Below are 25,350 nucleotides of genomic sequence, written 5' to 3' on the forward strand. Positions count from 1 at the left end.
GGCTGCATCTCATAGGTTTTGATAAGCTGAGTTCTTGCTGTTATGCTAGTCTAAAAAGTTTGTTATTGCAGATATTAGTTTCTCTGTAACACAAAGATTATTTAGAAGAGTTTGGTTTTCCCCTGTTTCCAAGTAGAAGGGAGTTTTTAAAAATTGATTATTGTTTTAATTTTTGTTTTAATAAAAAGCAGGCTTTAATTTTGTTCATAATATTCTGTTTTCTAGTGATCGCTTTCACTTAAAAACATTGACACAAAACAGAATTGTGTGAGCTTAACGATGATACGTGAAAAAAGATAAACCCTTTGTTCTTTGGTCTTGCCTGAATTTTGTTAAGGTAAAGTAGTTTCTTCAAAGTGACCACACTGGGGCCGGCCCGGTGGTGCAGTGGTTAAGTTCGCATGTTCCGCTTTTCGGCAGCCTGGGGTTCACCGGTTCAGATCCCAGGTACAGACATGGCACCGCTTGGCACGCCATGCTGTGGTAGGCATCCCACATATAAAGTAGAGGAAGATGGGCATGGATGTTAGCTCAGGGCCAGTCTTCCTCAGCAAAAAGAGGAGGATTGGTGGCAGTTAGTTCAGGGCTAATCTTCCTCAAAATAAATAAATAAATAAGTAAAATAAATAAATAAATAAAAATTAAAAAATTAAGTGACCACACTGGCTAAATATGTGATGTTCAAACGAATTAGGTAAAGTGCTGAAAGATCACTCATGGTCCAACTAAGTGATTCCTCTTTCCCATCTATAAAGTATTCAGGTTCCATTAGCTCTATTGCCACTGCCAGAGCCATTTTCCTAACTTAAACAAAATACTTTTTTTTTTCTTCCCAAGGAACATTAGCCCTGAGCTAACATCTGCCAATCCTCCTCTTTTTGCTGAAGAAGACTGGCCCTGAGCTAACATCCATGCCCATCTTCCTCTACTTTATATGTGGGATGCCTGCCACAACATGGCTTGCCACCAGGTGCCATGTCCGCACCTGGGATCCGAATCAGCAAACCCCGGGCTGCCGAAGCGGAACATGTGCACTTAACCACTGTGCCACTGGGCCCAGCCCCAACAAAATACTTTTTAGATATTCAATTTCTTCAATTAACAATTTTCAAATTTTCCACAGGGCCTCAAGAACTGTACAAAATTCTAATGTTAAAATAAACACCTTCATTTGAAACCAAAATATCTGAACACCTTCTTCTACACTTCCCCCAATTTCTAGAATACTCCACAACTTTGAAATGTGTAAAACCTAAGCCTGGATTGCAGACATCTCCATCCAAAGAAGTTTGAAGCCAGTGACCTTACAATATTAATTTATTTCTTCATCTGTATCACACACATTGAATTGTGAGAAACAGACTTAACGTCATCTCAGTATGCTATAATGCTTTGCTGATATAATTGTATCTCTAAGGAAAATCACTGAGACTGAGCTTCTTTCAGTGTCCAATTACACAGAGTGTTTTACAAATAAAAAGAACCATGATAAAGCCTAAAATCCATTTTTGATAAATCTCTATAATGCCTCATAAGATTACAAAAGTATCTATATCAAGCAGGTCAAAATTTCCAAACGCTAAAATACGCTTCACCAAATCCATTTAACACTGTCAAGCACCCTCTGCAAATGTCATTAACTCCACAGTAAACTCATTTCAGGCTGCTTCTTTACTGATAAAAATGTTAATAGCATCTATCGGAACATTTAAAAATTCTCTGTGAAAGTTTGATATTTTTCCAGTTCAGAGAAAGCCTAGGAGTTTCTCAATAACAGATCGCTGAGATGGTTCTGAGTTGTATAAAGCATTTCACAAGATCTCCTGATTTTTCATTTTAAATAAGGTATTTGTTAGGTCTGAATTAAATACGTCTTTATGGAGAAGCAAATGTCTAATAATATATTGACTTGACTCTTGTTTTCATGAACATGTTTTGTAACTAACCTGTGCTTTTCTCAAAGTATTCACTCTGACTCATCTAATTTTTTTCTGTTCTTACCTTAAATTTCCACTCTTTTGGGCCTTTCATGGTCATGATCTCTACCTACACACATTCCAAAATTAAACGTTTCTTTTCTTTTCTTCCTTTGAAAAGACATAGTGTTTATTTTCGTTGTTTTAAATGCAGCCCAAACTATGTTTCAGTACTATGCTGGTGTTTGGAAGAATGATTTGATTAAAATTTGGGGGGGTCGCATTTGATTAAAATTTTCTTATGGCTATGACGTAATGGAAATTATTAATTCCTTCTTAGTGTGTAACAAGTATGAATTAGTCTACAACACCCATGGTGCAAATATTTCACCACACAATTATTTCTCCAAATTAAATTAAATCCTACTCAAGATGCCAAGTTTCATGCTGGAAGGAAATCCAGTTTTACCTCTTGGAGGTCCCCTACTTGTATGCTTAAGGAATTCCAGTGGCTTACGCATTCCTGAAGGAGGTCTGGTGTCTCCCAGACCACAGTGCTCCAGCTGCCACTGAGCCTCAGGACCTGGTGCCCTGTCCAAACCTGGTCCTCCTCCATGTGCCCGGGCCTCCTGCTTCAGGCTACGGCCCTTGTGCCTCACTGGCCCCAGCTCCTGGCACAAGTCAGCACTATCTTTCAACGGAGGGCCACTCCACTGCCTATACCACTTCTTTAGTGCTCTCTTCAGCCCAGAGTCCCTAACCGGATCTCCCCAGCTAGCAAGTTTAATGCCAAGTCCTTTCAAGGGCTCAGTCTTTTCGTTCATGCACACAAGTCTGAAAGAGCTTAAAGGAAACCCATGTGTGGCATGTGGACCCTATTGATGTGCTGTGGCTGTGTTTAACATTCATTCATCATTTGACAACAATCAAAAAATACTTACTGAGTCTCTACTGTGTGCCAGGCACTGTCTAAGGACTGGACACGCAGCAGTAAACAGTACCAAAATCAAGACATTAAAATAGAATTTCAACTTGAATAAGTTTTTCCTAGGTAAAGAAGAGGTAAATCTTTTTTAGATCAGTTTTTACCTCTCAGCGAGATCCTCCACGCTGATATATGAAAAGTTACTGTAGAATGAATTGTACGTCTTAACACATTCAAAATTAGAACAATGTTTGTTCTTTTTTGCCCATTGATATTAATTGCCCACCTTTAAAATTGTATAATATTTCAAACACTTGAGAGATTTTATTTCCCATCCCTCAAAATTCTCTCTCTGGCCCCTAAACGCAGTCTTCTTACCTAGAAACTACTCCCCATCCTCAGCCTTGCTTCCTCTTCAAGCTTCCACCTCAACTCTACCCTTCCCTCAATATCAAGTGTAAACTTTCCCTCTGAGCAATCTCAGCTTTTCCTAGTCCCTATAAAAGACTCCCAATTCCAACTGTTAAACTTTCACATAAGCTCCAATCCATATTCCCCAAGTGTGCTCTATGCAATGCTGTGCCCTCAGTTTGACCACACTAAAGAATTCTGTTGTGAATTATGTTTAGGAAATAAACGTGTGTGGATACTATACATACCCTCTTAAATATTCAAAATACTTAAAGCATATAACAAGCACCAAGAAGGCCTAAACACAGACCTAACTTTATTTACCCCATCATTTTCCAAACACATAATGACCACAGAACAATCTTCCCCTATTGCCACCTATTTACATCCTGCAGAACTACACACATGTTGTCAACTATCTAGACACTTCAGTCTAGCTACCCCACAGTTTCTCGCAGATTCATCTGACTATAAGAGGCAATAATCCTTATTAAATGAAACCCCGATTCTACATGTTGGGCTCAAGATACTTTCAACCGACTGCTAGGTACCTCCATACAGATGTCCTACCAGTCCCTCGAACATGTCTCAAACCAAAACTAAGTGCTACACCTCCCAACCTACCCTCTTCCTCTGTCCCCTGCCTCTGCATCCCCACAGCAGAGATGAATTGAGCACCTCTCTCTTATAAATCACTTCTAATATTATTCCTTGACCTATAACTACATCCATATCCACTAAACTTTGGTCTCCTTAAGAAGGAACATCATGCTTTATGTATCTTTGCATCCTCCTCTGCACTGAGCTTAGTCTTATTCCAAATCATTCATCAATACTTTTTTGTATTTTAAAGAAAGAGTGGTATTACATAACCTCATAAACACTTGTTTTGAGGTCACGATGTCTAGGTTAAACCCAGGCTCAGTCCTTACCATCTGTGTTAGCTTGGCAAGTGGCTTAGGGTCTCCAAAACTCAGGTGTGTCTCTAAACCTCAGTTTTCTGATGCAAAAGTAGGATTAAATCATCTACCTCAAAGGGCAGTCATGAGGATTAGATGAAATAATGCATGCAACACTCTTAGCACATTGCCTAACTTACAGTAACCACTCAACAACTGTGCATTATGGTTACTAATTCACCCAGTTCATATTAACAGAACCACAGCTCCCACAAGGATGTATCAAGAAGTAGGACTCTAGGTTAAAATTATTTTTAGCAACTAAAACAGGAATTCACTTTAAATATCCCTGAGTAGTTGACTTTTTAAATCATTTACAATTCCCTAATGGCCAGTCAAGTAATGAGCCATTAGCAGTTATGCCTTTCCTTGAGCAGATTTCTAGTTATTTTAGTCCTTTATATTGGTTTGCTTAATCCCTCTGCAATTCAAGATGAACAATTTAAACTATTTTGTTATTAATACAGTAACATCAGCATATAATCTTTGTGCAAAGATCTATTTTTTAGGAAGTAATATATCAGAGCAATATGAAGTCACTGAAAATCCTTTATAAAACTATTTATAGGCATGAGAAAATGTTCAAGGGTAAAAAGTAGGATAAATACAATATCATACTATGATAGCATTTTTATTTTTTAAAAGTTAAAAATAAATACACAAGCTTCATTTTCCAAGTAACAGTAGTTAAATGAATATATAACATGGCTGATATGCTATTATTATTATAGCAAGTTGGAATTAAAGTGCATTATTCCACTCTAAAATTGGATGAGGGCAATTGTAACAGATTACAAATAGCTGCAAATTCGTTGGTACTCTTCCCTTGAGGATAGAATCTAATTCCTTTCCCCTTGAATCTGGGCTTTAGTGATTTGCCTGACCAATAAAGTACAGCAGAAATGTGATATTCTGGATCTTCTGAGGCAAAGTCATAAAAAGTTTTGAAGTTTCTGCCCAGTCCTTTCGGAATGCTTGCCCCAGCAGAAGCCAACCATGATGTAGGATGTCTGACTATCTTGAGACTGCCATGCTTTGAGGAAGCCCAAGCTAGCCACACAGAGAGTCATACTCTAAATATCTCCCATTTCCTAACTGCAGCTAGCTCTTATAACTCTTTAAATATTTACTTGTGGTTTAGGATATACGAAGGATATCAACACAGAAAGTGTCTGAGAGGGTGGATGGTCACTTCCTCCTTCTTGAATCATCATCTCATGTGTCCTCCTGACGCCACATGCATCTGGTTTGCCTTTTCACTCATGAGGTACCCTTCAGCCTTCTTTGCTGGATCCTTGTCTTCTTCCTGACCTCCGCAGGATAGAACATTCCAGTACCCAGGCCCAGACATCTTCTCCATCTACACTCATTTTCACTATGAGCTCATTCTCACTGCTTTAAGTGAAGTCTTTCAAATTTACATGTCCAGCCAAATTTCTCCCCTAAACTCCAGACTCATATATCTAACAAATTGTTTGATATCTCCAGGTGTAGATAATTTTTTAATCTAATTTTTATTTTCAGAATATATAACACATTTACATGAATCCAAGCTTAAACATATATAACAAGGTATATTCAGGTAATTCACACTTCCAACCACCTATTCCTCTCCTCCTCCATAGACAACCCTTTTTTCCAGCCCTTGATTTATTTCACCAATGTTTCCTTGGCAAACATAACCACATATAGGCAAAAAAACTGAAACAAACAAAGCAACTGTATATCAAGTGATCACACACATACACTTGATCTAAAGTATCATGTGATACTTTAGAATATAGTATTTTGACTCTCTACCCTCAGTAGAATAAATTCTAAGGACAAAAACAGCTGCAAAGAAAGCTTACACTTCATTCAGTATTCTTATTGTCAGTGTTAACATCAGTATTATTATATTTAAATTAGATTTTTATATTGTAGAATATACATTTTGGAATCATATTTTATATGTTGTAGAATACATCATTTTGAAACTATACATATTGTAAGACAGAACAAATAATAAGTACAGTCATGTTCAGCTTAACAATAGGGATATGTTCTGATAAATGTATCGCTAGGCAATTTCGTCATTGTGTGAATGTCATAGAATGTACTTACACAAACCTACAAACCTAGATGGTATAGCCTACTACACACCTAAGCTATATGGTACTAATCTCATGAGACCACCATCATATACGTGATCCACCATTGACCATTATGCAGCACATGACTGTAATTACATAAGGGAAAAGAGAAATGACAATAAAACCAAAGAAATTATGCAAAGTCTTTATAAGGTTAAATTTGAATTGGAAATATCAGTACTACCTCATAACTTTTTTTCTTCACAATAATACGTATTTTCTGACTCTGTCCACTAAAAAGGCTTGGAAGTAATGAGAACTCAATAAAAATAGGCATCACTAGTGCCCAGATTTTTGTCTCTAAACACCATTCCCCACTAAAAGGAACGAGGGCTCCTTGGAGTAATAACTGATGTCTGGGGGGAGGGGAGGCGCAAAATATGCAAAATGAACCTGAACATCTTCTGCTAGGTAAGGAAGCTATTGAAGATTAATGGGGTCACGTCAATGGGACACAAGAGAAACATAAAAGGGTTCCCACTGGCCAAAGAAAATTTGGCCAAAATTTTTGTGCATCTAAAAAGGTAGTGACTGCAATTGTCTGAAATATATTGAATACATAAATGCTTATGATTATAAAGATACTAAAATAAATAAATAAGTTAATCAATCAGTCAATCTATCTTTCTCATTGGTCACCACTGAAAGTAACTAGGGCATCGACTCCTGACTCTGAAATTAACATTTAAAATGGAAGAATTAAATATTTATCCTGAGCAAACTCCTTTTCAGGGTAACCAAATAGCCTAATTGTTAAGGAAAAAGTTCTTCCTTAAAGAATTCCAGCTAATGTGGCAGGAATGATAGTTAGAAAAGCACCTGTTTGCAACTCCTATTAATATAATTAAGGAAATTATCACTTGTGGATGAAACAATTAGATAAAAATCAAATCAAAATGGATTAAAGACTTGAATGTAAGACCAGAAACCATAAAACTCCTAGAAGAAAATACAGGGGTAAGCTCCTTGACATAAGTCTTGGAAATGATTTTTGGATTTGACACCAAAAGCAAAAGCAACAAAAGCAAAAATAAGCAAGTGAAACTATAGCAAACGAAAAAGCTTCTGCATAGCAAAGGGAGCCATCAACAAAATGAAATGGAAACCTGCAGTATGAGAGAAAAGATCTGCAAATCACATGTCTGAGAAGGAGTTAATATCCAAAATACATAAAGAACTCATACAACTCAACATCAAAAAATAAACAATCTGACTAAAAAAAGGGCAGGGGAACTGAATAGACATTTCCCAAAGAAGACATACAAATGGTCAACAGGTACATAAAAAGGTGCTCAACATCATTAAACATCGGGGAGATGCAAATCAAAGTCACAATGAGATATCACTTCACACCTGTTAGAATGGCTGTAACCTAAAAGACAAGAGACAAAAAGTGTTGATGAGGGTGTGCAGAAAAGCAGCTGTGCACCGTCAGTGGGAATGTAAATTGCTGCTGCCACTATAGAAAACATGCAGGTTTCTCAAAAAATAAAAGTACCATATGATCCAGCAATTCCACTTCTGGGTATATATCTGAAGGAAATGAAATCACTATCTCAAAGAGATATTTGCACCCCATGTTCACAGCAGCATTATTTACAATAGCCAAAACATGGAAAAAACCTAAGTGCCCATCAACAGATGAATGGATAAAGAAAATGTGGTATGTATATATACAATGGAATAATATTCAGATGAAAATCTTGCCTTTTTTTTTTTTTAAAGATTTTATTTTTCTTCCCAAAGCCCCCGGGTACATAGGTTATGTTTTTAGCTGTGGGTAACCTCTAGTTGTAGCATGTGGGATGCTGCCTCAGCATGGCTTGATGAGTGGTGCCATGTCCGCGCCCAGGATCCATACTGGCGAAACCCTGGGCCGCCAAAGCAGAATGCATGAACTTAACCACTCGGCCACGGAGCCGGCGCCAATCCTGCCATTTTTGACAATATGGATGGACCCTGAAGGCCTTATGCTGAGTGAAATAAGTCATACAGTCAAAGACAAATAGTGTAATAATCTCGCTTATATATGGAATCTTAAAAAACCAAACTGATAGAAACAGAAAACAGATAGGTGGTTGTCAGAGGTGGGGGATTGGGAACTGGGAGGTGGGGGAAATGACTTGAAGGTGGTCAAAAGGTATAAACTCCCAGTTATAAGACAAATAAGTCCTGGGCATGTAAGGTACAGCATGGTGACTAGAGCTAACAGTACTGTATCGTACATTTGAAAGCTGCCTAGAGAGTAAATCTTAACAGTTCTCACCACAAAAAAAAAAATCGTAACTATGTGAGATGATGGATGTTATCTAAACTTATTATGGTAATCATTTTGCAATACATACATATATGAAATCATTATACAATGTTATATGTCAATTATAGCTCAATAAAACTGGCGGGGGGAGGAGTTAATGGGAAACCTGTGAATGGAGGGACGGGGCTGTCATCACCTGACCCCACTGCTGACTCCTATTGTCACTAAACTGAGAGAACCAGACAGGACACAACACAACACAAAGTTTCTAGTACCACCTATTAGCATTCTTGCCCAAAGTACAGAACCTGAATCCAATAAAAGCTTTAGAGATAACTCCTAGTGTACCAGGAAAAAGATAGGGGATAAAGAAATCCATTAACTTTTCCAAAAGGAAAGAAACAACTGAGTCCAGAACATGGACCTTCTATGGGACAAATTGCCAAGTTTCTTCAACAAATCAATGGTAGAGAGAAAAAGCAGATTCAAGGAGACGTTAAGAGACTGACAGATGGAATATCTAGAAATTATTTATACCCTAATTAGAAGAATCCAATTCTAAAAAGACATTTTTGAGATAATCAAAGAAATTTGAGGTAATCACAACATATTTGAGATAATCACCGCAAGGGCTCACCTTGCCCCGAGAGGCTGTCCTCTTAGACAAGATCCCTTTAAAATGACCTCAGGCTAACATCCCTATTGCAGGTTTCACAGCTGGCCCTTGGGCCTCACTCCCCTTTGCCGTGATGTGGGAGGTGATGCAGTTCAGCCCAGACACATCCCTCCATCCTGCTGCCACAGGCCACCTTAGCGCTCTCAGAAATTATTCAGGAACTTTTTTGCTGTGGTCCTCAGCCACGAATCAAACTGCAAGTTTTGTGGAACCCCTCCTCACGGCACTTCAGCTGAGGCACAGACACACACGAGGCAGGGAGGCTCACAGCACGACCACAGCTCTCCCAACATAAATTCTCCTCAGAAAATCCTCTCTCAGACTTCACTCTTTTGAATTTTTTATATACTTGATATGAAGAAATTCAAAACATACGGAATTAGTTTCTGTTACCTTCTTAGAAATTCTGAGTCTCAATAACTTCTAACAACTCATTTTTGACATCTGATATACACTTTTTTGGTGCCTCAGCTGAAAAGTCCCATTTAAAAAATGCATGAATATATTGTCATCAGGAGGTCAAAGTGGCTTTTTCCCCTTTTTAATTAACCCAGAAACCACAACCTCTGCCAAACTGCTACACCTCAACAAAGTAGCCCATGATAGCTACTTTTCTTGTTATTATTTTTATTAATAACAGTAGCAATGTGGTGGTTTTAAAATATGGGCCCACAATTTTTTGACACTTCTCCATTGAGAAATGAGCTTCATGCCCTCTCTTTTTAAACCTAAGCTCTATGGGCTCTTGTCCATAGAATTCGGTAGAAGTGAATACTGTATAGCTTCTAGGCTCAAAACTTAGAAAACTGGCAGCTTCCACTTCCTTTCCCTTACAATGCTCGCTCAATGCCTGTTCATGGAACCTAATCACCATGCTGTGAGGAAGTCCAAGTCTCCCCACGGCATGGTCCACCTGGAGAGGAACAGACAGCCAGCATCAACTTGCGAGCCACTGTGAGTGAGACATGCTGGAAGATGATCCTCCAGCCCAGGTAAGTGGCCCCAGTAGGCACTGTGTGGAGCAGAGACAAACTGCCCACCAAACCCTACCCAAGTTGCAGATTCATGAGCAAAATAAGTGGTTATTTGAAGCCATTAAGTTTTAGAGTGGTTGGTTATGCCGGAAGCATATATAACTTGGAGTTCCTCCTGAAGTAAGAGGGCAAAATTTAACATAAAATTGTTAGGGGCTGTTAATCTCTTTGCATTCTCTGCCTTTTAACCTTTCTGTGTCCTTATGTTTAATTTGTGTCTCTTGTAAACAACATGTTCTTACTGAAAAGTTCAATTTATATTCACTTACTACAATTAGTCTTACATTTGGATTTGTTCTGCCATCTCATTTTGTGCTTTTTGCCCTGCTCTTACAAAGTTTTGTTTTTTCTTCTTTGCTTCCCTTTGCTGTGCTTGTGAATTTGTTCTTCGAGAGACATCATTTTCATCCTGTAAACTCTTAAAAGTTTAAAGTTAGCATCTTCACTTGGCTCAATAAAAGGATCTTAGAATACTTAAACCCAATCATCAAAGCCCACTATCATGCTCATTTTGTTCATGATCTAAGCTGTATCCTGTTTTACTTAACTCTCAATATTTATCATTAGAAAGACAGAATTTAATAGTTATAGTTATTATCTTCTTCATTTATCCAAATGTTAACTCTCTACTTTAGTCAACCTTGTATCTTAGACCTTTCAGGGATAATTTCCTTCTTTCTGAAGTTCATGAGATAGCAGCAAATACTACTGAAATGTTACTGGTGTTTGTTACTAACAGACTTCAAGGCAAAAAGCATTACTACAGATAAAGACAGTCACTATATAATAACAAAAATGTCAACTTACCAGGAGATAATATAAGCAAAACACAGCTTCAAAATATAGAAAGCAAAAATTGCTAGAACTCCAAGAGAAGTGAGAAATGAGGGATTTCAGTTCTCTCTCTGTATTCTATCTATCAAGTACATAAAAATCAGGAAGGATGTGGAGGATGAGAATGACACACTTAATAAGCTTTATCCGATTGGCATATGGAATATATCTCCAAGAATCAGAGAATACAATGTTCTTTTGAGCACACGGGAGAGGTTTAAAAAGACTGACAACAAATTCCAAAAATTGGGTATCATAAGACCTTGTATTCTGAATACAATAAAATTATTTTATAAATTAACAATACCAAAAACCAAAACATAAAGCAGCACCACCCAGAATTTTAAAAAACAAGCCCTAGAAAGACTCAAAGGTCAAAGCAGCAATCATTCTGGAAAGAGGAAGCTGAATGATGCAAAACCCAATCTGAGGGCTTGGGGAAGACTTCCTCAAAGCAGCACTCATATTAGAAAATAAAAAGGCTAAAGATAAATATGCTGAGGATCCAAAACAAGCCTACGACAGTAAAAAAGAAAAAACTTTGTTAGGGGCTGAAGCTTGGGCTCCAGTAGCTTTAAGGTAAATTTAAATCCTCTTCAGGGATCTAGAGGACGCAAAAGGAGCTAGGGAAGAAGGTATCCTTTAGGGACCCTAATCATCAATAATTTGGATTTCACGTGTGACAATCTCAGCTAATAGCAGCTAACTATACTCAGCGCTAGGTGCTATTCTAATTGCTTTACTCGTGCTAACTCATTTGATCCTCACAGCAACCATTTGAAATATAAGATAGGTACTGTTATTATCCTCATTTTCAAATGAGGAATCTGCGATACAGAGAGATTAAATACATTTGTCGAGATTATACCTTGGAAATACAAAGCCAGGATACAAACCCAAGCTCTAAAGGTCCAGATCCCATGCTCTTAACTAAATACTAGATTGATATTCTCTGTTCATGAAGGAATCTTGCTAATAGTCATATAGGGAGGATAATTTTAAAAATCACTATGCCTAGACAGCCTATCATATAAAAAATACCATTAAATGAGAAGTGCACATCTTTATTCTCTCTATAATCAAACTCAGCCTCTTACCGGCAGCATGGCCTACTCACTAGCATAGTCTAGTGAAGAGAAGAGCCCTATACCGAATGCTTAATGATGTAATAAGACTGGTCACATTATGTACAACTGCCCACCCACAGTGATTTGCCATTTGCAAGGTAATTAGTTGTCGGTATAGATTTTATCTGTGGCTGACATGATACTTTAATAAGAGCAGAAGCAATGACAGAAGGCAAGTATGTGGCCCTAATTCTATCCATGGTTACATTCATCTCCTGTGTTGAAAGAAGTGAGCCCAGGGAGGGAGGGAAAGATGGCATTAGGATTTCTAAACATATGGTGCTAAGAAATCATTAGGATTTTAAAATATCATTAAAAATCACTATAAACTATCAACAAATTTTAAGGTCAAATTTGAGGTGAAAGTAGAAATCATCAGCTGTGTGTTTTTCAAGTCCATGGAAAAGGGCTTCAGTAAACAATGAATGAATAACCAACCCCCAATGTAAAATCACTCAAAAACAGTGGTGAGGAGTGGCGGAGTGGTTAAGTTTGCGCGCTCCGCTGCGGCAGGCCAGGGTTCGGATCCTGGGCGCGGACATGGCACCGCTCGTCAGGCCACGTTGAGGCGGCGTCCCACATCCCACAACTAGAAGGACGTGCAACTAAGATATACAACTGTGTACAGGGGGGGTTTGGGGAGATAAAGCAGAAAAAAAAAAAAAGATTGGCAACAGTTGTTAGCCCAGGTGTCAATCTTTGGGAAAAAAAAAAAAGAATATTGGTGAGAAATAAAAAGACAGTAACGTAAAATTTCCTGCAAGCTAAAACAGCTTCTGGAAATTCTTTTTTTTTTTTTTTTTTTAAGATTGGGCACCTGAGCTAACAACTGTTGCCAACCTTTTTTTTCCTCTCTGCTTTTTCTCCCCAAATCCCCCCAGTACATAGTTGTATATTTTAGTTGTGGGTCCTTCTATTTATGGCATGTGGGACGCCGCCTCAGCATGGCCTGACGAGCGGTGCCATGTCCCCACCCAGGATCTGAACCAGCAAAACCCTGGAGCGCCAAAGTGGAGTGCGCGAACTTAACCACTCGCACTCGGCCACGGAGCCAGCCCCTGGAAATTCTATCAGTAACATGTTTTCAAAGTCTCAAGTAGTAGGTATAGCACTGACTTATAAAAGCTAGGGCATTCTAGTCACTTAAAAGACAAGGACAATTTTAAAAGTTTGCTGACTTTCTCTAAGAAAGGTACTTAAATACTATGCAAAACTGCCACACAATGGTCGAACTGTTTTACACTGGTATTCAATCATTATCTCCAAGTATTTATAATTTTGGTAATAAATGTTCAAAAGAAGCGAGGTCCTGGCTGAGGTTTGGAAATATTTTTATTATAGTGAGGTTTTCAGTGAAATGCTACCCAATGAAACAGATGTATTTATATTAGGAGATTTAAGATAAGAAATAAATTAATTTTAAAAGTTAACAGAAATACTTTTGTGAGATACCAAAATAACAAAATCTTACATTATGATCATTTTTGTGATTATCAATGAGTAGATAACTTTTGGACATTAAATTGAAAACCTGGGTTTATTGTTATTTTTAATTGATTTTGTTGACTTTTATGAATTTTCATTTCATCTATAAAGCAAAAACGTTAACAACTTAAAACCAAGTGGCATTAAGATTACATGAATTAATTTATGTGAACGTTTATGTTGCAAATCATAAGGCATTAAGCAAATATATTTTTTAGGTTTTTTCAAAAGATCTTAAAATATTGCGCCTCCATTAAAAGTAGACAAATTTGTTCAAATGTCAATTTATTTTATCAAAACCTTTCAGGAAATTAGTTAAGATTTCAGATAAACAAATACATAAATGCACAAACATACATACACACACCAAACACACACCTCCCGGAATTAGTGGTATGTGACAAACTATACACTAGTGAATCAGACTTGTTGTTTACTTAAAGTCCAATTCTCAATCAAGTGATTTAACAAAATAACATTTTAAAGCTTCCAGAATTTGTCTTAGAAGAAAAAACAAATTGTTCTCATTTTGGCTGTTCAGCCAATGTCATTTAGATGAGTCCCTACCAAAAAGACAGAAGTCATTAGAGAAGTGAATTCAGTGTGCACCAGATACGACCAAACCACATTTCTGATTTCAGCATAACCTAGATAGGTCAATTATTATGCTGGCCACTATAAGACTTCCCTTCTTAGGAAAACCTACAGCCAGTGGTGAGGGAAAAGTCATGGCTGCAAATTGTTCCTTTATTTTGTTTTCTCACAATTTGGTCGTCTTAAATGTCCTGGTTAATTGGCAGAGATTTACACAAGAAGAGTTCTAAATGACAAATCTTCAGACCATACCTGATGCATTTACCCCATCCTGCACCCTGAGCTCAACAGAATATATAACAGAAAAGTGATAAACTTCTTCTAAATGCATCCTAGCTATTTTATCTACTCTCCCTATTGACCCAGCAATTCCACTCCTAGATATATAACCAAGAGAACTGAAAACATATATTCACACAAAAACCTGTACACACATGTCCATAATGTGTCAAAAAGTAAAAATCACCCATATGTCCATCAATTGATGAATGGATAAACAAAAAGGAGTATATTCATACAATGGAATATTATTTAGCCATAAAAAAGAAGTAAGTAGTGATACAAGCTACAACATGATGAACCTTGAAAACATTACGGTAAGTGAAAGAAAACAGACCATGTACTCTATGATTTCACTTATATGAAATGTCCAGAACAGGCACATCTGTAGAGACAGAAAGTAGACTGGTTGCCACCAAGGACTTGGGGGTGGAGAGAGGATGAAGAGAGAAAGTTAATGGGTACAGGATTTCTTTTTGACATGATGAAAATGTTCTGGAATAGAGAGTGGCGACAGTTGCACAACCAACCCTGCGCTTCCAGCCATGTCCTTCTCTTCTTTCAACAGTTTCAGTCAAGGTGATCTAACGTGTATCTAGGACAAGATACCTGGATCCTTCTTACATCTGCACCTTTGATCTGAGCTACTCCCCAGGCCCTTCTCTGACCCTCTCCTCCACCATTCTGTAAGGCCAGATCAAGTCCCACTTTTTCCAGAACACTTTCCATCCTGAGCTGACTAGTCTGCTAGAGGACAGGTCAGCCTTCTTTGTTTCATACCTGCTCATCAACACTGTTGAATTTAATTGAATAATATAAAATGACTCTGTAGCTGCAGATGGGGCTTCCTCTTTATATCACAGATTGAAAATAGAGAAGATAATGCAATTCTTTCATATATGTTCTCAAAATTATACTGATCACTTACAAAACTTGTAGCTAAAACACTTCTATTATGCCTTCTTTCAGTTAAACATTATTTGAAAAATGAGAAATGTATTATTTTACCCCCAAACAATTACATAAGTACAACTTTGCAAAAACAGTGTTGCATTAAAAGATGAGCTAAATTGAATTACTGCCCCAGGACATGGATTAAAGGATAATATCATTCCAGTTATCCTAACAAAAGGATTATCAAAACATACAGTGGTTCTTTCAGAGGAATATGAGTATAGACATGAAGTATATTAATATTACCTAATTATCAGAATTCATGACTAACGAAGCTAACAAAATCTTATTTTCAATTAGCAAACCAACACAAACCTTTGAGTTATTTCTGCAATATGCCTCAGAGCACTTGTTCATTTGTTATAACACTTTAAAAAAAAGTCTTTTCTCTTTTACACATATTCTCCACAGAATTCTTTCTTGCAAAGAGAAAGTCAACATAAATAATTAAGAAGTGCTTCTTCTCTGTTAATTTTGAGTCATCTTATTCAATTATATACATACCCTCTGTTTATTGTGCATACTGTATGTAGAAATAAACAATTAAGAGTGCCACACAAGGGCTGGTCCCATGGCCAAGTGGTTGTGTTCGCGTGCTTTACTTCGGCAGCCCAGGGCTTTGCCGGTTCGGATCCCAGGGCAGACCTAGCACCCTCATCAAGCCATGCTGAGGTGGCCTCCGACTAGGAGAACCAGAAGAATCTACAACTAGAATATACAACTACGTACTGGGGGGCTTTGGGAAGAAGAAGAAGAAGGAAAAAAAGAAGACTGGCAACAGATGTTAGCTCAGGTACCAATCTTTTTTAAAAAAGAAAAAAAAGAGTGCCACACAATGCATTTTGAAGGTATATTTTATTTGAAGCTATCCTATATCTTTCAGCCTGTGCCACATTTCAATAATGACTATTTAATAATTACAATCATCCCCTTATTAGCTTGGCATTTCATTTTTCTCGCCCCACGACACCCTATGGTAAAGGCAAGGAAAACTCTTTGTTGATTAGTTATTTAAGACCAGCAGCAAGAACTACGCTGGAGGGAAGGCCACTTGGAGAGGATTACACAAGAGCTACCGCTCAACAGCCTCAGACAGAGAGCAGCAAATTATAAACCCAAGTACTTCGTTGCGTGTAACCAAATTGGCTAGTTGAAATGCTAATTGCCTTTCAGCAAAACTAAAGACGGACAGGGGACCTTGTGCTTCAGAGAATGAAATGCATTTTTACTCCACTTCTGCACTATTGTCTTGCTGAGAACGATTTGAAATCTATTCATAAAGGTAGCTCTTTCCCTAACCTTTAAATGTGGGAAATTTATTTAGCCCCACCGGCACCTCCAATGTGCTGATGTGCCAAGACGCGAACAGATGGTTGGACCTAAGCCACGTTAAGCCCCTAAGAAAGAGCAGGAAAGAATTCTCTGCTCAAATATATAGCACAAATCAAGAAAATGTGCCTAAAAAAAGGAATTTTGAATAACAAATAAATTCATGAAATAAAAATAATCAAATAATATAATCTTTAAACCAGGAACATTTCTAACATAATTACATTCAAATGCATATGGAAAGAGCTATCATTGTCTCTCTGAAAAAGACCCCCAACCTCCCTTTATATCCAATAATTCTGTATTAGTTCAAAACTCATTTACGGACAATTATTCCGACAGCCAGTTTTCCCTCTTTATATGAAGAGGGTTCATTCTGGGCTTTCAGAATCCTGAATAAATGAATGAGAAATGCCCTATTGACACCCTGCCTCATTCTGAGGTATAGCCAGACTTACGCCTGACTGCACCAGAAAGGGCCCCATGACCACCTGCCCAGCAGCCGGGGGACGGACTTGCTCTGGTACATTTTAAAGTGTATAGTGTGTCACAGCGGAATCAGAAAACACAGCCTTTGTATTACCACAGCCTCCTGTGTCCCAGCTCCACCCTTCTCCTCCTCTGCCACACCTCTCTCAGGGCAACAGAGCTGGGGTGCTGGGGCTTCCTGTGTGGCCTGACATCCTGGCATATAGGGGAAGCCTCCATACATGCAAAGATGCTTCCTGTCTTCCCAGTCCTGCCTTGTGAAGGGAGAAAAATAGGCGTGCATGCGTGGGGAAATCAACTCTCTACACTACTTCATTCTGCATGAGTGATAGAAGAAGTCCGGTTTATTAATAGTACGTTGATCGTCATTTCTCAACAAATATCTTTATTTATATATAGTTTGAGCTAACTGAGAGTGATAGAGTACTAAGACTAAACAGAGCTTTAAACTGTAAACGGTTTCAATAAATAATTCAGCTCTCATCCTGATTCGGCAGGAGTTAAGGGAAGAAAGACATCTCTCTGGCTGGATGTTCACCAAAACCTTTGGACCATGGGGTTCCTGGTGATTTTTCTTTTTTTCTGTAATGTTTGAATTTCCTACATGACTTTGTATTATCTTTACAATCAGAAAAAACAGTTATTTCCAACTCAAAGAGAGAGGGAGAAAGAAATGTACGCTCCACTGTGTCTCATACTTAGCCGTGTGTTTTTTTCCCACAAAATCAGGGAAATGCCCATCCAAATCCCTCCATGGTAACACACTACACTCTATAATCAAATTAAACAATCATCATCTCAGGAGCTCGATATGCTTTATAAGCATCTGTAAATTGTCTAGTTGCCCTCTGTGTGAAAAAGTGGTGATGGCGCAGTGCTTCCACTGTGCAGATTTTGGACCCAGTGCATAAAATAATGACTTGTCACAGGTATAGGTCAGAAAGCCATTTATTCAACATATTAACCACTTTCCTAAACCCTAGAATTCTAGAGAAATATATCACACAGTCCTTGTCCTCAAAGATTTTGTATCCTAATTGGGACACCCTTGAAGTTTTCAATAACAGTAGGACAGCACTATACAAAAGGGCATGAGGCAGCATTGGTTGAATGGCAATAAATCAAACATTTAATGACCAAGTTAACCTGATATCATGTTTCTCACATATTAGTTTACAGGAATGTACAGGTGACTAAAGTCATAAATGGGAAAATAGGATATGTGACTCGAAGAGAGACTCTTAACTTTTCTAGGTTTCTGTTTCCCCAAATATAAAATAAAGGGCTTGCTCCAGTTTGGCTCCAAATCTCCTCCCAGTGCTTAAGGATTTCAATGTGTTCAGTCTACGACTTTCTAACGATAAAGGATCATACACCTGACCTAAGGCAAAACGTATTTTCTTTGCGGGTGCCCTCAGAGCATAGATCTTTCTGCCTCACTTTCTTCATCTGCAAATCAGGATAATAGTATTTGACGATTAAATTTAAAGTTACTTTTTTTAAAGGGACTAGAAGAATTCCTGGCATCCAGTGGACATTCAAAAAACAGGGCATACTATTATCATTCATCGTGGGAATGTGAACAGAAGGGTTTAGTCACAGCTAATTCTGCTGTGAACACTGTTTTTCTTTGGGTGTAGATGGGCAAGGGCACCTCCAAGTAGAAAGAGATCTGACATACTTTTGCTTAACACTAGCCTCTGCCTTCCCAGATTATTTCTAATCGTTATTTTTATCACCATAAAAGGATATGTTTCCAAATATATCTCACGTTATCATTTTCTGACAATGAATACAACTGGCATTCAATATTTGATAAATAATATACAGCATAAAATTGTAACTTATTAAAATAGAATAAATGTTGACTGATACATCATTTTTATATCTGATGATGTCAAGATTCAGTGTTGTTACATAATTTACCTTCACCCCATTATGGACTTTTATTTTAGTCTAAGATTATTTCTTAGCTGGTGCTTATAGGCAGTTTCCGCTTTTAATCATTACATTAAGGATAATGTAGATACCCACAGCACTCAGGAAAAATCCTTGATCCAGCTCTTACTAACTGGGGAACTATGGACAAGGAGCTTAAACCTTCCATGCCTCGGTGTCACTATCTGTAAAGTGGAATAATACCATTTAATTTGTGGTATTGTTGTGAGTATTAAATAAAATAATCTATATAAAGGGCTTCTTAGGATTCACTACATAGCAGGCATTCAATGTGGGGTGACTGGTACTGTCATTCATCATGCAAATAAAAACGGAGATAGGATTCAGTCATGCTTTCTTTCAGTGTATACATTTTAGTTCTTTTAAAACATTATAACCTTGAGACATATCATTTCTAGCTGAAATGTCTTCTCAACCACTTATAACAATCCCTTTACTTTACAGATGAAGAAACGAAGGCCGAGAAGGATGAGTGAGTATCCAAAGTCACTGTGAGTTAATGGCACAGCCAGGACGTTATACATATGGCATATATTTAACATATTTTAACAGAGTTCCGAGTGTATTTGGCAGTCCCCTTTAGCCTAGGAAATAACCCAAAAATAAACTGCTGGTGTTCATTTGTACCCTGACTAAAACATCTTTTTGTCTTTTCTTTAATGCCTTTCCTGGCTTATTTTTTCTGTTTATTTTTTTGGATCAATCTAGCTTTTTTGATAAATGACACACAAAGGGGAGGAAAAAACACTTTAGTAATTTAAGGTAATAACTTCAACAATTTTTAAATAATGCTGTATTAGTTAAGGTACATTTTTTTTAGCTTTATCCTAATTGTCAGTAACGCACCCTTAAGATTTGATATCAGTAACTTCTAAGTGTGCTGCTTACATATAAACAAATTACACACATTTTTAGAGGTTGTGGATTTCGTGAAATGTGAAAGGTTGGTTTAAAACAAAAGTTACACAGAATAAGTTAATATTGTAGCTTAAAATCAGTTTTTTTGACTGCCATAATTTCTTAGTCTTAAGAAAAAAATCAATTTTAAAATAGTTTGACACTAAAAATGTGTAAGCTTTTTTTTTTTTTAAAAAAAAGCATTATTCTACAGCTCCAGATTAATTCCAAACTCTCTGAGCATATTTCACTGAAAGTTCTTCGACGCAGCGGTTACTTTGGAACAGCAGACTGATGTTGATCTCAACCTGCCCATTATTAATTATCACCTATGGCGCGCCATTCTTGATCGGTTATTTTCCAAGGAGACTTTTCAAAATTAAAGCTAGGGTTCGAGCTTCAAATAGGCAGAAAGAGAAGAAAGGAAAGTGCTCCCTCTGCTCTCTCACCTCTCACCCTCTTTGAGATCAGGCAGCTTCGGAAGGGGCAGGCGGCAGGCAGGCACTGCTGGCGGCACCGCCGCAGCGGAGGGCAGAGGCCGTGGGCAGCCCTGCCCCGTCCGCCGCAGCCCGTGGTGCCGGGTGCGCGCCCTGCCTCCCGGTGCCCTCGCCTCACACCTCCAGCAACAGGTGCCGGAGCAGCGACCCTGCGCCGCCGCGGACGCTGCAGTGTTCTCTTGGGGCACCAGGAGGCTCGCAGCACCATCCCCCAGCCGTAGCCTACCTGGCCCCGGGGACACCGACATCCGCGCGCCCTCGGTCCCCGCCGGTCCTCCCTTCGCACACCCTGGCTCTGCCTCTCGTTCGCGTCTCCAAGCTTCTCCCGGGCTGCCGATTCTTTCTCCCGCTATCGGGTCACGACGGTGGCTCCATCCCCCTCCTTCTCATCCTCCCCCCTGCCACCTCCCCCTCCATCCTCCGTCTGCTCCAATAGGACTCGCGGCTCCCCGGGCTGTGCTCACCTGACCAGCGGAGCGGGGGTGGCCGCCCAAAGAGCGCGCCCCCGTCTGCGCAGCGGGCAGCCAGCTCCGCACTCCGGCGTCGGGAACTCCCTGCCTCGGCCATCCCTAATGGACTCTTCCAGCAGAGAGGCGCCGAAGCCGACCTGCCCGCGCGCAGGAACGCGCGAGTCCAGCCCCTGCCCGCGCATCCCAGGCGAGGTGCGCTTTCCAGTGGGCCGATTTCCTAAACTTTCTGGTTTATACCGTTAGGCACAAGGATCCCCCCACCTACGCAGCCGGGCACTCCGCCCTGGGTACTCCACTGTAAGAAATTCCTGGTTTTCTTTCCAGGGAGAAAACCCACTTAGTGAGTCTTGTTCCTTTTCTAAGGACATGTCTTCTAACGTGACTGAGGCAGCGCCTGAGATGTTCCACCCCTTGAGAATTTGCGCATAAATTGATGAAATATTTTAGAAACGAGTAATGTACTCCAACATACACTTATAAGTAGAGACTGAGGTCAACATCTGCGTAATTTATCTGTTTCCTCGTTTGTAAAATAGGATTAATGATTCCTACATCATGTGACTGTTAGAAGGATTAGATGAATGAGATGGTTTTGTGAAGCGCAACTCTACACCTGACACGTGATAAACCCTCAACAAATGTTGGCAGTTGTTCCCAGGGCTTAAAAGTAAAGCCCGCAAGGTCAGACTATATCATGGGCAACGTGTAAATCCCCATCTGTACCAGACATTTTTAAGGTACACGCCGCATTCTTAGTTTCAGACCAGGAGGGAGATTAAAGATTAGCGATTAGTCCAACCACCTCGCCGCTGATTTTGTGGACGAAAAAATTAAAATAGCTGATTGAGTGGCTTAGTTACAGGCAGAAGCAGAACTAGGTTCTAGGTCTCTTAATTCCAAATACCGGGCATGTTGGCACCCTTCCTAACAATTGAAGAGGAATAACTAGAGAGTTACTTTGAGTTGCAAACTGCCATCCAGGAGTGCTCATGTAGGGTGATTATGAACCGTTGCTGAACGCCTCGTCTCAAAGCTGCAACAGTCAAAAACAGCTGGGCGTCAAAGGCAGAGGGTATGCAGGCAAAAGAATTGTCCTGCAGAAACTGTGTGGGGATGCAAATACTGCCCTTCAAGGCCTAAGAACCGGTAGTGAGAAGAGCAACCTAAATGTTGGAGGACACTGAACAGCTTTCCTCTGAGGCTCAGCTACAAAGGTGGACCTGGCTCTAGAAGCCGTAGCGTAAATCCATGGGGCACATTAAAAGAGTAAACACAGACGTGCTTACTGCCTCCTGCAGTAGAGACATTGAAACTTGAAGACAATTTAAAGTCAAAACAGTGAATCAATTATCCATGTATTGATAATGTGAAACAGAAAACAATTTTAGGAAAATGTTTTCTAACATTATTTACTGTAAATGTGTGTTTACTCCGTTCATACACCCCATGTATTTATTTACAGCTTCTAGATTATTTAAAATATATTGCTAAAATATATATTCAACAATATTGTATTATGAGTATGCTTAAAGGCTTTATTTTTGGCTAAATGTTACTTTAATTTATTAAGACTGTGACAGTCAGTGTCTGTCAAGAAACTATTTCGTCTTCATTATTGTGTCAACAAGTCCTGTGGGATTAAACACATTCCGCACGAGTGGACTTAGCATGTGCTTTCAGTCTGTGTGTGACGCCTCCCTAGGCACTGTGACGGGTCAAAATGAAACCTTACACCCGTTCTCCTTCTCAAAGCTATCTCAAGGAGTGAAGTAATTTATTAACAATTATTACTGAGTGTTTAAGAAGCAGGAGACACTGGAAGGCACTATGAGAAAAACAATGATCTCTAAAATACATCCCTGAGTACGCTGAGCTTGCATCTCGCTGGGGTGAAGGTTTAATGAACGAGAAAGCAGAATACGCCAAGCAAAACATGAGCATCCCAGACAGTGCTAGAGATGCTGCAAGAGGAAGAGATTATATGGAACGCTGAAGGCTTCTCCAGAGAGCTGATGTCTTTGCCTTGAAGAATAAAATCATAGGAAATAGTATAGCTGGCATTTTTAGCCCAAGTATTTGACAAAGTAGTGTGAATGCTATCAGATGCTGAAAGTACTCAATGAAGGCCCATCGCACTTAAATCCAACCTCCTCACATAGACTAAAAAACCACCTCATTCTGTCCCTCTTCTCTCCAGCCTTATCTTGTGCCATTCTCCCTCTTTTCACTGTATTCCTGTCACACTGACGTTCTTTCATTGGCTCAAACACAGCAAATCAATCCTGCCTCAGAACCTTTGCACAAGCTCTCCCCTCTGCCGGGCGCACAGTTCCCAGAGATCTCCATATGGCTGGTTCCTCTATCGTATCCTTCATTTGAGGAGCAGCTCAACTATCCCTTCCTCCGAGGTGTCTGCCCTCATAACTTACATGGGCATTACTTGGGCATTAACTGAGCATTTACTTACCTATAACCCTGTTTTATTTTCTTTATATCATTTATCCCTACAATACCTTATTTCCTTACTTAGGTGTTTTTGTCCACCCAGAAGAACAAAAGCCCCATAGGGGTAGGTTCCACTTCTCTCTCATTCACTGCTCTGTACCCAGTAGCTAGAGTAGGCTCTGCGATATAGTAGAAACTCAATTCTTATGGAAGGAAGGAAGGGAGGGAGAGGTAGGGCAGGCCTCTGTACGGGGTTCTGTGAAGAACCTAGAAGCCTATTAGAGCAAAAAGAGTCCCAGAGCCTATTTCCTTGTACTTCACAATCCAACCTTAGAAAAAGTGACGCGATCCCATGTTAAAATACAAATACGCCTGACTCAGAGATGTTTTCAACTCCTTCCATCATTTACAGCTTAGAGAGACTTTGTTCTTCAAGTCATGCTTTGATAAGGAAAACAGAAAGGAAGAGGATTACTGGGCATCTGGAGGTGGGAGCTGGCCGGGGCCACTGAGAGAGAAGGGTGTGGAAAGGAAAGTTGAAAGTTCTGAAGGCAGCGTTGGCCGAATTCCCAATTCTGCCTCAATGCAGCACCGATGGTGTTTAAGCCTTTCCCCCAATAGTAATCTTCATTGAATCAATTCAACAACTCTAAATTTCACACAGTAAAGAATAATTAGTTTTCTTAAACCCTGTGAGAAAAATACTGATGTCATGCAATTTTTCTCCCTTCTGTGATTTAGTTAGTCTTGCAGATGAAGTAAGCTTTATAAATCTTCTCCAAAAATATTTGTAGTTCCTTGAAAAAGGTATTTCTCATACTTGGCATTCTCACTTTAGATATCCAAGTTCAGGCATACGTAAGGGAATTTCATCAAAGGAACAAAACCAAGCTTCGACAGTATCTACCCCCCTCCCCTCCAAGAAAATACGAGTAGGATATTCCCTCAAGAGCGCCCGGATCTGTCTGCCAGAGGCTTCTTCTGTTTGGGCCCTAGGTCTCAGCCAGGAAAAACATTAAGACTCGTCAGGAGCTTGCCACAGACCTGGACTCCTCTTTCTCTCCCCACTGCTGGGTTCAAACCTGCCTGGGCTACTGTCACTCATCTCTCCTCCCTTGCACACCTGTAGGTAGTCAAGTTCTCAATAAAATTGTTTATCATCTTAGCACTCCATAACGGGAAAACAAACAGAGCTTAAATCCACAATCTCAAAGAGCCTGGATACAGTAGTAGCTCATTAAACATTTGTGGAATGAGTGATGCAACTGGACAAATAGTGAGAAGGAGGCCCCACTTTCAGACCCAGAATTAGAATTTGTGAGCCAGAGGAAACAATTTCCTGCTACGAAGGGATCAGAGAATCCATTTAATAACTGAGAAAACTTTAAGCTTGAGATTCTGCTCCCAGGTGAGAAAAAGACAAATATTCTTGGGCCTTTTGGAAGTAAAAAGCCTTGGAAAATCTGAGCGATTCCCTGAACAGTCTCTCACACGGAGCTTCCCTTGGTGTTACCACTTCCTGGAACACTTTATTCCACGCTGATTTTTATTGAACAGATCTCTTGCTTACTATTACTTAAAAACCTACTGCCTCTGAGCTGCCAAGCCTTGCTTTTCCTCTTCTTCAGATAGTATTAGCTACTATTAGCTGCAATGCATATTTTAAATGAATACCTATTTA

The 25,350-nt window shown here is 39.3% G+C and overlaps 1 protein-coding gene across 1 annotated transcript in view; it reads right to left on the bottom strand.

Annotated features, from left to right (window-relative positions):
* ADGRV1 (adhesion G protein-coupled receptor V1) overlaps positions 1-21,180 on the bottom strand; it is a 510,967-nt gene extending 489,787 nt beyond the window's left edge. Inside the window, exon 1 of the mRNA XM_070233305.1 lies at positions 20,981-21,180. Coding sequence (XP_070089406.1) covers positions 20,981-21,002 — 22 coding nt within the window. The 5' untranslated portion in view covers positions 21,003-21,180. The remainder of the gene's footprint in view (positions 1-20,980) is intronic.
* Positions 21,181-25,350: the final 4,170 nt, after the last annotated feature.

The sequence above is a fragment of the Equus caballus genome, chromosome 14 (assembly GCF_041296265.1).
Source record: "Equus caballus isolate H_3958 breed thoroughbred chromosome 14, TB-T2T, whole genome shotgun sequence".
Taxonomy (NCBI): Eukaryota; Metazoa; Chordata; class Mammalia; order Perissodactyla; family Equidae; genus Equus; species Equus caballus.